Genomic DNA, 14690 nt, shown 5'->3' on the forward strand with positions numbered 1-14690 from the left:
TGCTGTTACTCAGTTTTATATTTTTAATTGAATGTTTTAAATTTTGTGCTTGCACCCTGAAGCTATTTTATTGTGGAGCATGCAATTTTATAAATCAGATTTTATAAAACCCTATGATTAAAGCCTCTGATTGCGGACAGGGATGGCTAAAGAGCAGAGATTTCAATTTAGAACTTGGGACCAGAATTTATGCAGAAAATTCTGTGAGCACAGTAGCTGTCATTCCCTGTTTTATTTGTATCCTGCTGGTTTGAACAGCTGGAAGGCTGGGAAAGTTGAGGCATCAGCAGAAACACACCTCATTAGCTTTCACACTGGGCATAGTTTGGGGGAGAGGAGGGAAATTGTTCACTGTGTTGTCTTAATGTCCACATGCGTGCCAGCAACTCATGGGCTTTATGATGGCTTGGTAGAGGGGTGCAGTGGTAACAAGATGCATACCAGCAAAATTCTTCAACCTTCCTTCCCTTTAGACCAACTCTGGTGTAAGCCCTCTTTATTCTGTGAAGCCCCCAGTGAATGCACTATGGGACATGCTGTCCTCTAAATTTGAATTCAAAACCCAAGGCCAATGTTGGGTATATAGCAGACACTCAGTCAATTCTTCTGGAATGATTGACTGATTCGCCGTTTCAAAGGGGAAGAAAAGGACTCTTGACTGTCGGGGAAATCAAACTTCAGGCCTCAACAAATTACAAAAAAAAAAAAAAAAGGTGAAATAATCAAATTTAAAACACACTGAAAGAAGATGTGTGTAATGTTAAGCCCTCCCCACAGTGGCACTGATTCCGTAACGGTTTTTCTATCTGAGAGAAGGAGGAGTAAAGACTTTTCCTTTGGAGTCTGGAAACTCTGGAAGGCCTTTGGGCCAACTCTGGTTTTCATGGGAGCCCATCAATTGATATTTTTCAATGGAAGGTGAGTAGTGGTAAAAGGACCTGATTTCTTCACCAGTTATCCCAGGGTAACTCCACACCAGGATACTCTAGAAATACCCTCTTCCAGGAACAAGACCCAGATATCAGGTCCACACGGACTATTGGACAGCTCCTGAGGTGAAGGCTGGATGCCATATTGAGTGCATTGGCAGCAGACTGCTTACAGCCCACAGTGGACATCAGCTGAGCCAGCTCCTACCTTTACCGTTCATGTAATGTTTGTCCACGGTTATGCTTATTTCTCAAAAAAGTTCTCTCGGACACTAGTGGCCAGAATTAATTTTTGTCAGACTTTAACAGCAAAGACAATTTGACATGTCAAATTCCAGATTGCTACCTGACATGTCCAACTGGCAATTTCTGATCGTGTGGTACTTTCTCGCCCCCGAGAAGGTAGTCACAAATGCTGGGGAAAGAATGGGTTAATTTAGAATGAAAGAAACAGTTCCCATGGGGTCCAGCAGCTGCAGTATAGAATGGCTCTGCATTATTTATGAGCTCCTCATCTCAATGGTACTTGGCAAAAAGATGAACCAGCAGGTTCACAGCCATGGTGCTTACATTTTGCCTTAGAGTATGGGAAATACCAGCGATATAATTCTTGATACAAACAGTAAGCCTCCCAGACTTAGGGGGAGAAAGGACCTATGAAGTCGTGGTTTTAAAATATATCCACAAATTCTTTGACACTCCTCTCTCTTCAAATGGTGAAGCAGACCCCTTGAGCATGGGCTAGACTTACTTCTAATAAACACAATATGGCAGAAGCGATGATGTGTGACTTGTGAGACCAGATTAGAAAAGGCACTGAGGGTCCTGCTTGCTCTCTCTCTTGACACACTTTCCCCCATGCTGTGGAGACACTCAACCAGCCCTAAGGAGAGTCCTATGTGCTGAGGAACTGAGGGCTCCAGCCGACAGCCAGCATCAGCTCACCAACAGCACAAGTGGGTCATTTTCCAGGCCCAGTTAAGCAGATGACAGCCACCCTGCCCAACCTCTTAACTACAATCTCAAGGAAGACTCTGAGCTAGAACTTTCTGGCTACGTGCTCCTGGATGCCTAACTCAGAAACTGAAATGAGCTGACACGTGCTTGTAGTTTTAAGACACTACATTTCGGTCTCATTTGCTACACAGTGGTAGGTGATGAATACAATACAAACAATGCAAGTCTGCAGGTATTTGATCCATGGTTTTAGTCATCTCTTAATTAGCTCCAGTCCCATCTTTGTCACCCTCTACAGAAGCATAACTTAGTGAATTTCACCTCCTTCCCTGTTATGAAAGAGAGTGAAAACAGCCCAAAGCTTGGTTGCCAGGTATTAAAGAGGGTACAAGGGTTTGAGAGATTTCTCAAATTAAACACTTAAAGCTTTGATTCCATCATCACATGGGGGTTGGAAGGGTCTTTACTATTGCTACAAATCAGAACTTACAGTGCCTCATAGCAGGTTGCTGAGGGAACCAATGAGTCTGTGATCGTCAGCACTGAAACCAGCCCGCTACCTGCCCTGCCCCAGTTCCTCCTTCCACATTACCCCGTTGTGCTCGATGTAGGAAAGAGTTTTGAGAAAGAAAACCAAGGGAAAAATGAAGGAAGGGTAAACAGAGGGGGAAATGAACCACTAGAGACTATGGACTCCGGGAAACAAACTGAGGGTTTTAGAGGGGGATGGGCTAGCGTGAAGGGTATTGAGGAGGGCATGTATTGCACGGAGCACTGGGTGTTATATGCTCACAATGAATCATGGAACACTACATGAAAAACGAATGTACTGTATGGTGACTAACATATCATAATAAAAAAAAAGAAAGAAAGAAAACCGAGAAGGCATTTTACTTACTTCATGATGACAATATAGATGAGATACATCAGCACGAGGACTAAAGACTCCCACCTGTGTAAAACCAAGAATGCCTAGTTAAAGAAAGTCACTGCAGGCAGATGTGCAACACACCAGCCGATCTCTAAACATCCATGCCATGTGAAGGGCAGTTGCACCTGGCAAGCAGGGCGAGGAGGCGGCACATGTGCAGACTGGTTACAAGTACTTCCTGGTCCATAGACACAGCTTTCAATGGGCTTTCTTTTCCTTCTCTACCTAAAAGGCAAATGCTCCTTCCATTCCATTATTCACTCACCCAAAAGATTTCTGTGAGAGCACAAGTCTATCATAATATTGCTGATTATAGGCCTGTACTTATAACCATCCACAGTTTAACCATTCTCTAAAACTATTCAGATATGTTTACAAAAGGCAAACTAGAGGAATTAACAGGGGTGACCCAGGGATTGCTGGATAGGAGGAGAAAGGCATACAGAGAGAAGGAGGGGGTGGGGGGGAGAGAGAAGGGGTGGGAGGGAAAAGAGAGAGGGAGGGGGGAGGAGAAAGAAAGGGAGAGGGAAGGAAGGAAGGAGGGAGAGAGAGAGAGATGGGAGGGAGGAGGAGAGAGGGAGGGAGAGAGGGAGACAGGGAAGGAGGAAGAGAGAGGGGAGGGAGAAGGAAAGAGGGAGGGACAGGCAGGAAGAGAGGGAGAAAGGACACCTGGGCAGGGAAGGTACCAGCAGGAAGGATAAGAACGGACACGTAGAAAATGGTCAAAAGAAAGTAAAAAGTAAACCCACTGGAATGTACCTTGACCTTCTGATAATTTGAATACTTCTATTTTCTTCATTTTAATAACTTCCAGTTTCAAAACCAAGAAATTTGATTTCTATGTTCCCCTTTTAGCTGTAGAACTGAAGGAGTAATTCTGGTTTCAAGAAAGGTTACTGGAGAATGGTCTATGAAGAAATTCTAGGTTATGCCTTCCCTTCTGTTTTCTCTAGTTCTGTGTCTAAAAATTGACCCTTGGGAAATATGTGGTCAAATTTAAAAAGGCCGCACGCAAGGGTTTTTGTTGCAGCCGTGTATATAACCCCGAAGTGCTGGAAAGAGGCAAGACAGTTGGAGGGGAGGCTGGGTCCACCTGTCACCATAAATCCGTCCACACACTGGGCTCCTGCACGTCAGTTCGGAATCACTATGCAAACTGTGTGTGTGTATCTGGTATAGAAAGTGCTCTTGCCACTACTAAGAGAAGAAGTCAGGGGTCCAAATCTCTCCACCCTCCACCACATTTTTTGGCTCCTCTCTCAGCAAACCTTCTCGAAGCGTTGCAAGCACTGCACTGCAGCACCTCCCACTCACTCAGCAAATTCCCCGAGTCTAAGGTCCACAGCCATTCATCCCCTGACACACTGGTCCAGGGCACCAGCCACCTCCATCTGCCCACGTCCAGGGATGGTTCTCGGCCATCCTGTTCAACTTCCCTGCAGCATCTGAAGGCTGACCACCTGCCCTCCTGCATGCAACACTCTCTTCTCCTGACTTCCGAGAGGCCACACGGCTGGTTTTCCTCCTGTTGGCCCCCTACTTTCTCCTTCCCTCTGCCTCCTCCAGGTGAAACTCTAAATAGGGGACCCACTTCTCTTTTTACCTACACATTTTCCCTAGACGACATCATCTTGTCATCCTGCTGTAAACATTGGCCAACACCTCCACCCTGAACCTCTCCCTGGCACAGGTGCTTATACCCACCATGGCCTCTCTATGTGGCGTCTAAACGCACATCAGAACAGAATCCGAAATTCCTACTTCCCGGCTTCATGCTCCCTTGGCCTTGCCACTCAGTCAACTGTAACACTCCCCGCGCCGAGTCAAGCTCCAAATCTGGAAATCAGTCTGGAGCCCTCCTTGACCCTCGCCTCTCATCCCTCGGAACCCCATTTACAAAATATTCCCTGAATTGTTGGCTTCTGCCCTCCCCACCTCTACCTGCCAGGGCCCCTGAATGGCAGCCTTTGAACTGCTGTTGCAAGGCTACTGGATCATGTCGTTCTTCTGTTTCAAGCTCTCCAGCTCCTTCCCAACAGACTTCAGAAAACAAAAAGGACCCCCTCTCTGTAAAACCCAGTTCTTTTGCTTCTTCCAATTGTCTGTGCCCAGTCTGTGCTCCATCACACTGGCCTCCCTTGGCTTGCACAGGCCAGAAGCTCTTTCCTTCTCCACAGGGCCTTTGCACTCACTATTCCTTCTGCCAAGAATACTCTTCCCTTCATTCCTTGGCTGGCCCCTTTCATCCTGCAAATGCCTGTGGAAATGCCGTCTCCTCCAAGAAGTCTTCCCTGCCTATTCCTCCTTCCCTATCACATGACCTTGTATATGTTCTTTAAACCGCTGACTAGTCTGTGCTTACCTTGTTTATTTATTTATTCATTGCTCATTAATGCCTGTTTCAGGCAGTCCCTGGACAGCACTACTCCTCATACCTGACCCCCACCCCAGCTCTCCAGTTTCTCATTTTCCAGAGACTGAGAGCAGATGCCCTGACAGCTGACTCCCCTTCCCTCCCCCGCTGCCCACTATTCTCCTTTCCCCAGCACAGAGCAGCCCTCAACTCATCTGTGCAGGCTGAGACTTCCTTTAAAATCCATTTTCAGTTGCAAAACACCTCTTGAACATGGTCCTTATTGAAACCAGTGTATGTGTGGCATAAAGTTAATTGGGAAAAATGAGGCTTATTCACAGTGTTCATTTTGAAGGCAGAAATACTCGAGATTCAAAGGGATGCCATGTCCCTTGGATGCATTTTAATAGACTCAGGAAGGGGTCACCAGGAAATAGACCCACATCAGTGAAATATTTCAGCTAGGATGAATGAAGTCCAGCACTTTGTAAACAGGTAGATAGATAGTCTCTACTTCCTTTAGATATTTTTGTTTTTTTTTCCCCTCAAAACAAGCCCTTCCATTGTAATGTTGAGATAGGGGTTCTCTGCTTCTGCTGACATTTCAGGTTTGCTTGGTGGGTGCCCAGACTTAGGGCTCACCCAGTGCTTCCTCCAGAGGAAATACACCAGGCTCTGTGAGGCCTTGACACTAGGCAGATGCTGTCATCTCTGCTTTAGGGCCTGAGTGTTTGATCCAGTCTTGGCTTAATGCTCTTTAGAGTCCTAGGGATTCCCCGCCCCTACGCCATGCCGTGAGTGTCTCCAATGACCCCGTGATTATATGTCAACTGTTTGCCTTCACTCTAGTCTCCGAGAGCCCCAAGGTGAGGGCCAAGTTTGGTTTTGTGTTCTATGTCTGGTTCTAGAACAGAGCCTGGCATTCAGGAGGTGTTTAGGAAACAGCGGCGGAATCAGACAGATTCCACATGTAGACCTCTAAAGTCACACAGTTCTTTTGTCCCTCTTCTTCCCCCTCCAGGGACACTTCTCCATCTGCCTCTCCTGACTACAGCCCATCCACTGTCCTCCAAGAACCTGGTCTTGTGGCACGATCTGGGTTTGTTCCTTCCCTTCCCACAAACTTCCATTTAGAACCACCTTCAAATGGCCCGTTTCTCCTGCCAAACATTGTTCTTTCCTGTATTGGGAGGCTTATTCCCTGTTCCTCCCCATTCTCCCCAGAGGGCATGGCTCTGCTTTTCTGACTATGGTCCGGAAAACTCCATGCTGGTTCCAAGTGCCACACAGGTAGATATTCTCCAGTTCATGTCCCCAGGCTCTCTTTTCTCTCCCAAAGTCACAGCTTGAGGCTCAAAGAAGAAACAAGAACATCAACCTGGATCCTTTTGTTTCCTTGTCAGGCCTTCAGACTCACTGAAGATATATTCCAAATTCCTTCTGGCAACATCATGGGCCTTGCTGAGCATCATTATGGATTCGGGATGAACATCCATCCTACTGGTGGATCTTTGATGCTTTCTATTTTAAATGTCTTTAGGGGAGTTACCTAACTGAAAAGCACCAAACATATATTCGCCTGCCTCTTGCTTGCTAATAGAAGCCTATGAGGTTGAGACAGCAAATGAGGACCGCTGGATCTGAAGAAGGGTGGGTCCACCTCCAGGATAAACAATGATTAGTCTAGAGTTGTAATTCTATCCTGCCTGGCCATTTATTGGTCAAGGCAGACCTCATGGGGACCAAAGAGATATAAGGTAGAAAAATGTTCTTCCTGCTTCCTCCTTCTTGCCTTCAATTCAAACGTGATGCCTGGGACTACAGCAGCCTTCTTGGGACCATGAGGGAGAGGCCAAGGGAAATGCAGAGCCATCATGCTGCCAACAGCTGGGGTACTTGTTATGTAAGAAAAATAAACCATTGTTTCTTTAACCCATTAGAGCTGGTTTTCTGCTATAAAAGCTTCTGTCTGCCCTTTCTTGGCTGCTTGAGATCTGCAGAATGCTGATTCAGGAGTGGCAAAGGCATCTGAGCTGTGGATGATGGGGAAGGCTTGCCCCTGTGTATTGTACTGAACAAGGCTCCTTTTGTCCTGCAGAGTACTCTTGTTTCAAAAGAAACACAGTGAAATTAGTTTCCTTTTGAGGATTTGGGATGAATTGGTCACCTTCCTTGAATTCACTCAGACATGATGGAATGTTCTACAACAAGGAATGGAGTTCACTGTTAAAGGTATTCGTGAAGTATTGCTGTGTTCTAATTGCACAGGTTGAAGAATCTGGCATCAAAGGGAGAAATCAGAGACGTCAGCTCCTAGACACAAACTTTCAGCAAAACAAATGCTTGTGGTTGGCCAGGCATGAAAAATACCCAGTATTTTCAGTGAAGAGTGAAAAATACCTTAAAGTTCAAGATATTTTGCATTTAAATGAGGAGCTGAGATCCCTGGAAGTCCCAGAACAGTATGGGCCAGTGGCGCAGACTTTAATCTCTTGGCCTCACTCATGTGAAGAATGCTCTCCATCAGCCCATCCACATAATAACAGTAATTACACGTAACAGGCTGGTAGTCTGGGAATGATGTCCTGGTGCCTTGAAGCCTTCGCATGGTTCTTCCCTGCAGCTACTCCTGTGCACAACTTAGGATTTTAATGTAGCCCAGGCTGGAACGAAACATATTTGGGAATTTGCAACTCATTCATTCACGGCCTTCCTGTCTTCTTCATGTGAGCCTTGATGCTCAGTCTGAGGGTCCGAGGACCTCAGAATCTGAGCCCTTCAGTGAAGGCCAGGGATTCTAACCCAGAACCCAGGGTTCTAACCTCATAACATCCACAGGAGATTTGGCAAAGCCAGGGAGGTGGAGAAAAGAGAGCTCTCTCTAAGAAAAACCAACAGTAAACCACCCACAGCTACCCTTTCTTAAGGTTTTCTGTAAAAAAACAGCAGAAAAATTTCTGAGGTTGACTGTGATCATAACTTGTCTTTATGGCAGTGTTGTGAGCTAAGAGCACCAACACTGAGCAACACTTAAGCACCTACTGTTTGCTTAGGCAGAGCGGTGGTTGTGCTAAGTGTGCCATCATTTGGAGCAAGAATAGTTTTGCAAGTTTTCTTGTGCTGCACTTCATCCCCAAGGACTTGAGGGGAAGATGTCACCACTCCACTTGGTGACCTCGTCCAGGCAGATCCCATGAAGAGGTTCTCCTGACCTCTGACCTGAGGTGTTCCCAGACATCTTAATCCCTTTTAGCCTGCTGGTCCCAGCTTCTCAAAGAAGACCTTATTTTTTATGGGTTGATAGAAAGATGATGCATCTTAAAGCAAGTTCTCCTAGGGGTCTCCTCCTTACCCCTCCTGGACAGAGGAGAGAGAGCTGGCAACACTATACTTAATACCTTGGCATGGTGAATCACATTTGCCATCAATGGGGCAAGTTCCTCTGCCATGCCCGAATTCTGAAAATCAGAGATCCTAAGACAAAGGGATGTCATTCCCACAATGGGCTAGTGTTCATTTTGCCAAGGGTTCATTCTTAGCTTTAAATAATACCATGGAAAGTTGGTCTACTTACCTAGCTACACAGCCACACTCCCTCAGATACTATTTCATATTTCTCTATATCTACACATCAAATATTTGAGAAAAATGAAGTAAGAATGCACAGTGTGCCCAATTTCTATTTCCATTCCAAACATACCTGACTTGCTCAAAACCCACCTGAGAAATGGGGATTTGGATAGTTTGTCCAAATGCAAATGTTCTCATAGATGTAACTTGGTTAAAGTTTTGTATCTATCAAGAAAAATCACTGATTTTTCAGAGGTCTCAGACCATCTGGAGTATCAGGCAGAACTTCAATGGGTTAAGGATAATGGAAGTGTCTCCGTCTGATTCCTGAGACATACATGGCTTTTTTAATATGCCAACGCAGTCTGGATACAATCTGTATCCAGTCAAGACCAGTCAAATCCTAACCAGGGCCCAGCAAATGGCTGACTGCAGAAAGGCCAGCTAAGCTCAAGCCATCTATCCTGGGTGACAAGGACAGTGGGATATTAGCCTCCCAAATGGAAGGCCACCACCCCAGCCCAGGGGAAAAGGTCTCTTCTCTGTGAAAGCTAATTTAATGTCTTTGTTGATGTTCACAGAGGGGTCCCAGGAGGTGCCAGTTGTTCCAAGCTGCCATAACATTCCCCTTTCCTTCTAAACCCTGACTCTGGTCTTCAGTATACTTAGCTCTGCAACATGGCCAGCGGAAATCAGAAGGGAAAAAGAGGTACTTACCAGGAAACTTGTTCATCATAAATGAACTGTAAAAAAGTAAAAAGGACAATTAGACATGTGTACACACACACACACGCAAGATCTGCACGCACACGCATACACTTTACGCCTGCACATTGTCCACCCACATAGCTAGTTTGGCAGGAATCAGGTCAGGGTTGGCCTACAACACAAGGATCTGCAGATAAGTTTCCCTCTGTGCTGGTTCTGTTTGTGGCTAATGTTAGTGGAAGGAGGTGTTGTTGGCAGGCTGGGGCGGCCTGCTGTGGAGGGGAGAAACATCGGGTCATCCCACCCTTCCTGCAACTTCCCTCTAACAGCGGAGGAACAGGGAAGCACAACCACCCCACTGTGCACCACCACGATGTGCTGTCGAATTTTAGATCTGGACGGGGATGGGGAGCCTGGCAGGTGCTTCCAAACATCAGCCACTTGGGGGCCACCTGTAAGACGTTGGCATGTCTCTGGGCTCCTTCAAGCTTTTAGGCAAGCCCTTGGATTTCTATGTACTCAATATATTTTTTTTTAGCTGACCTAGTTTTTTGTTTGTTTCCTTAAAATAATTTATTTCCCAAGGAAACTGTGCATCACAACCAGAAGCAGAGATTCTGCTCCGCCTGCCACCCTGTGCAGAGGGTGGGAAATCAATGCAGTGACCCACACTGACTGCAAACCCCAGTGGGGCACCGCGGGCTGCCCATGCCCTGGGCCACGGGCCTGCCCTTTCATTCAAGGGGATTTGCAAGGGTCAAGGTGGCTGGAAAGACGGACCAGTGCCAAACGGAGACCCCCCCCCCAATTGGCTAGGATCCAAAGGGAATACACAACAATGACTGAATTCACTTAAGCCTGAGCCCAAATCACTTCTCACTTTGAGAAAAAAAATGGTATCATCCTGGCCTTTTGATTTATACGGGGAAACGGAGCCACAGAGAACACGAGGAATTTTCTTGAGGGCGCTCAATTAGCTGCAGAGTTGGTTCTAGAACTCAGGCCTTGCTCTTCACTAAGTCTTCTTTCCATGACATATTTCCATGCCCGGACGGAGCGCTGTTGAAAACAAGTGGTTGCTGAGGGTTGCTTCATAGCTCGCTCTTTCCAACTTCATGGGATACGACTGCTCTGGGTATGACTAGCTCTGAGCGCTTTTCTTTCAGGGCCCGGAGCCCTCTGGAGACTCCAAGGCAGAAACCTCTGGATGCAAGGGGTCATTACTGCATGGAGCTGGTAAACCCAGCAAAAGACACGGGCATCCCTTCAGTCACCAGAGATGATAATAAGCAGCAGTTGTGAGACATGCAGAGAAAACCACACAGCTAAGCAGGTGCAGCTCCAACGGCACCGGAAAGGACCTCTCTCCAATTATCCCGAAGGCGCAAAGAGAAGATGAGAAGAAAGGGGCCCCGCTTAATTGTAGCTCGCACTTCCTGACAAGACATTGAAGAAGACGTTGGCTTCAGCAGCTTTGTGACTCTTGTTATCGGATTCAACAGGTTGACATTTGGATAAAAATGTCAAAGCAGAAGGGGAAGAGAATTCAAGAAATAAAGGAAACCACCCCACGGTCCAGGTTGGATGGTACGCGGTCCACCCCTGGAAGACACTCATGGATCCTTCTGTACCATCACCAGCTTTTAAAAAAAAAGTCGTTGTCAAGAAATCAGGGAACAGAACAAATGATTTAAGTTAGAAAATCTTTCTATTAATTGAAGTTAATTTAGTATCAGTCTTGAGCAGAGTGCCGGAGCAATCAATTCATCGCTACTTAAGAGAGCCCGAGATACTGGTAAAGAGTTTATTAAAGCGCCAATTTAATTTTCATCTATCAGGGAAGGCGGGTGATAACGTATAATATAAAAGCAGCTTTCGGGAAGCCCTTATTTTACGCCATCTGAGTGACCAGTGGGGGCACAGATCAATAGTTCTTTAGTGATTATTTCAGTGATCATATCAACGGGGAAAAAATCAGCACAGGCTGAATTGTGCAAAGGATCCCCAGATGAGAATGGAATTTACGGAGGACACAATAAATCAGGGAATAGTGGGGTCTGGACTAGATACACAATGAAGAGCCACATGAGTCTGAAGTTTAGGTAGCGGCCGTGGCCAGGGAAGTCGGGGGTGGGAATGCGGTTGAGGGAGGCACACAAGGAGAAAGGCCCTGCTCTCGCTACAAGTCCTAACAAATGGAGGTGATCTGGAAGCCTCCAGATAACTGACGCAGTGGCGCGCCCCCTCACTGACCACTCAGAGCCAGGAGCTCTCAGCTGCCTGGGGGCGAATGAGAAGCACCGCCTGGGATTTATCTGACTTCCTGTAGAGGACTGGGCAGAAAAATGAGAGGACTCAAAAAAAGAACAGTAAAATAGAGAAAAGGAACTAGAAGTCAGGCCTTTAAGAAAATCTACTTGGAAACAGGCTTCTTGGTGGTGGGAAAGGAGGCAGACGGTGAGTTATGAATGCCTCTGGGTCTTGTTGGCAGCACCTGGATGAGGCTGAACTTCCCACTGACCATCCCCCACTCAGAAGACTGAAAATGAGGAAACTGATACTGCTCACAGAATGTTCCTTCTAGTTCCTGGACCACCCTGACAGAGTGCTGAAATCACTGGGTCTGAAAAGTCCTGAAATGACAAGGACAGGCAACTTTCTCACTTGATGTAGCTGATGGTTTCAGGGAATGGATCCGTTACTTTGCCAACAGGTGTCTCATCTTATCTTATTTTACTTTATTCTATTCTATTCTTTTATATACTTAAGACAAATGTTGCATATCCCTCTGTATTTCATGCTCTATCTGTGGGTAAAAGAAGACAAAACTGTCCCACCGGTGTTACCAGGGTAGAAAAACCCCTGAAATCATTTATACAGATCGGAAACAAGAAATCGCGCCCCCACTTCCAGTCGGTTACCACTAGGTGGTGCTCACGTCCTACCCTCTGCCTGTCCACTCTGCCAAGGCAGTGAGGGGGATTGGAAGTCGGATCAAGTCCATTTCAAGGCTCCATTAAACCTCCTGGGAAGAAGGTAAACACCTCAAGACAGACGGCTTCCTAACAAAGTCTTCAGCCAACGTTCTGGAGCCAGGACGCATTCTGAGTTGGGGACAGGCAGGTCCCTCAACTCATGCCACCACACAAACTCCAGGACCTGCTGCGGTTGAGGGACATGCTGTGTGGCCTTCGGAACTGACTCTCCTTTATCCCAGTTGGGTTTCTGAAAGCAAGTCTTGCTTGGGAAAGCAGCTCTTTGTGGTTTGCTGGTTGTGTTTGGTGCTGCCCCCCATGACCACATGTGGGTGGTACTAACTGGTATCTGGGCCCCAGATTTGCTGCACACAGCTGGTCAGGGAACCCGCTCTCTGACCCCAGTGTGGTTCATCCAAAGCTACCTTTGGCTTCGCCCGTACGCTTTCCACGTGTTCCACAGACGAGCTAAATGTGAACATACAGGAGCGAATTTGAAAAACACACACACACACACACACAAAAAACACTCTTTTCCTTCAGGCCTCAGAGAAACAGTTGGGTACCATGGAAACCAGCTTTCAGCCCTGGTGTCTGCTCTAGAATTCTTCTAAGAGAGACAGGCTTACATCAGGCAGGTGAATCCCTGGATGACAGAGCTTCTTAGGGAACTGCTAAGGAAGTGGCACGCTCAAGATGGAAAAGCAGGGAGAACACGGGCCAGGAATCGCCCAGGTGTATGGGCAGCAGACAGCCGGGCTGGCTTCTGAGCAGGGAGGCAGGTGGCTGTCCTCACATTGCATGTCAGTCCATGGAGTGGCCGCTGTAAGCCAGGGCCACGGAGCAGAAGCAGCTGCACTGAAGAACCTACGATTTCCACAGCTTATGCTACATTCACTGGCACCATTAAAATTTCAAGCAGCAAAAGTAATAGGAAATCAACACCACCATTCTCTTTCAAGAAACTAAAATCCTGAAAAATCTTCCCTCCCTAGCTGGAAATGGAAACCGCACTCCCTCTCTACCCCCCGACTTCTCACTCAACAGCATGGAGGCTCCCTGGGGAGATGCGCCCAAATGGGAGTTCTGACTTCCTCAGCTCTGGGGACTGGGGGTGCAGATGGCGTTCCTTCTGAGGAGAGGAATCCAATGGAATGCACCGGGAAGCTGCTGTTAAGCACCATTATGGTTTACACTTGAAAGTTAAACGGGAATTTCAACCTCAGGATCTCTAGCAGGCCCACAACAGTGGTGGGGGCTGCGGGAGGGTAGGAGATAAAGACAACCTCAAGGCAGGGCTTGAGCAGAGCTGGCCATCTCGCATAAATATGAAGAGGCAGGCTATGGGATGAAAGAAAGCGGATAAGGGCATGGATTTAGGATACAGGGGAGGATAGTTGCCAAACCAAAAGGGCTATATTTGCTGAGCAGTGCAAAATCAAACACAGGCACATAACTGAAACCTCCAAGTCGTTCTCCTCGCGAAAGAGAAGAGGGTCCTCTGTGCATCCCACAGTCTGGCTGACCCACCTCCCTGCTCTAGGAGCAATTGCAAGGAAGACCCAGCTTGCTGGTATACCCCAAGCAGCCTGTAGAGCATGCCCTTCTTCCTCTCAGGGGCAGTGATAAGGACACCACCCTTTGTATGACCATAGCTGATTTGTTTGAGGAACTTAAAAAATTCTCACATTCATTCCCTCTAAGAATCTAGCTACCATGGTTAGTTCTCGCTTCCCCAGAAGGAGAGCTGAGATGTAACAGAGGTACCATGACTGTAAGAGCCTCAATGTTGCTGAATCAGAGAGAAGAGGCTCATTTCCTGGAAGGAAGTTGGGGAGGGTGGAGATGTACCATCTTAGACACTTGCTCTGGCAAACCTGAGGTACTGCAGTTCCCTGACCCTGGGCAAATCTCTGAATTTCTGGGGCCTCGGTTTTGCCATCTATAAAATGGGACTCATGTAATTAGCTAGCTTGCAGAGTCATGAGTATTGAACTGGAAATTCTTCATGGACAGACCCAGCACAGTACCCAGTCCTGTAGTAAGTATCGAGCTGATGCAGGTTAAAACTGAGGGATGCTTGTGAGAATATGCATATATTTTCTCCAGATGGATCTGCTCTCTACAACTGTGCTATCTGGTATGATATGCACAAGCCACATGTGGCTACATAAATTTCAATTAATTAAATTAAAATTCAGTTCCTTAGTTTCAGTCCTGCATTTCAAGAGCTCAATAGCCACATGTGTTCAGTGGCTACACCACCG

General features: G+C 46.8%; 1 protein-coding gene across 4 annotated transcripts in view; it reads right to left on the reverse strand.

The window, feature by feature from the left end:
* The window catches only part of SLC24A3 (solute carrier family 24 member 3), a 472778-nt gene that overhangs the window by 44103 nt on the left and 413985 nt on the right, over positions 1–14690 (reverse strand). For all 4 annotated transcript variants that reach the window (XM_040637939.1, XM_040637940.1, XM_040637942.1 and 1 more), the window contains exons 8-9: positions 9458–9483; positions 2785–2838 (exon numbers count right to left, since the gene is read on the reverse strand). In XM_040637939.1, the coding sequence (XP_040493873.1) occupies positions 2785–2838; positions 9458–9483 (80 nt within the window). The remainder of the gene's footprint in view (positions 1–2784; positions 2839–9457; positions 9484–14690) is intronic.

The sequence above is a fragment of the Ursus maritimus genome, unplaced genomic scaffold (assembly GCF_017311325.1).
Source record: "Ursus maritimus isolate PB19 unplaced genomic scaffold, ASM1731132v1 scaffold_22, whole genome shotgun sequence".
Classification (NCBI taxonomy): domain Eukaryota; kingdom Metazoa; phylum Chordata; class Mammalia; order Carnivora; family Ursidae; genus Ursus; species Ursus maritimus.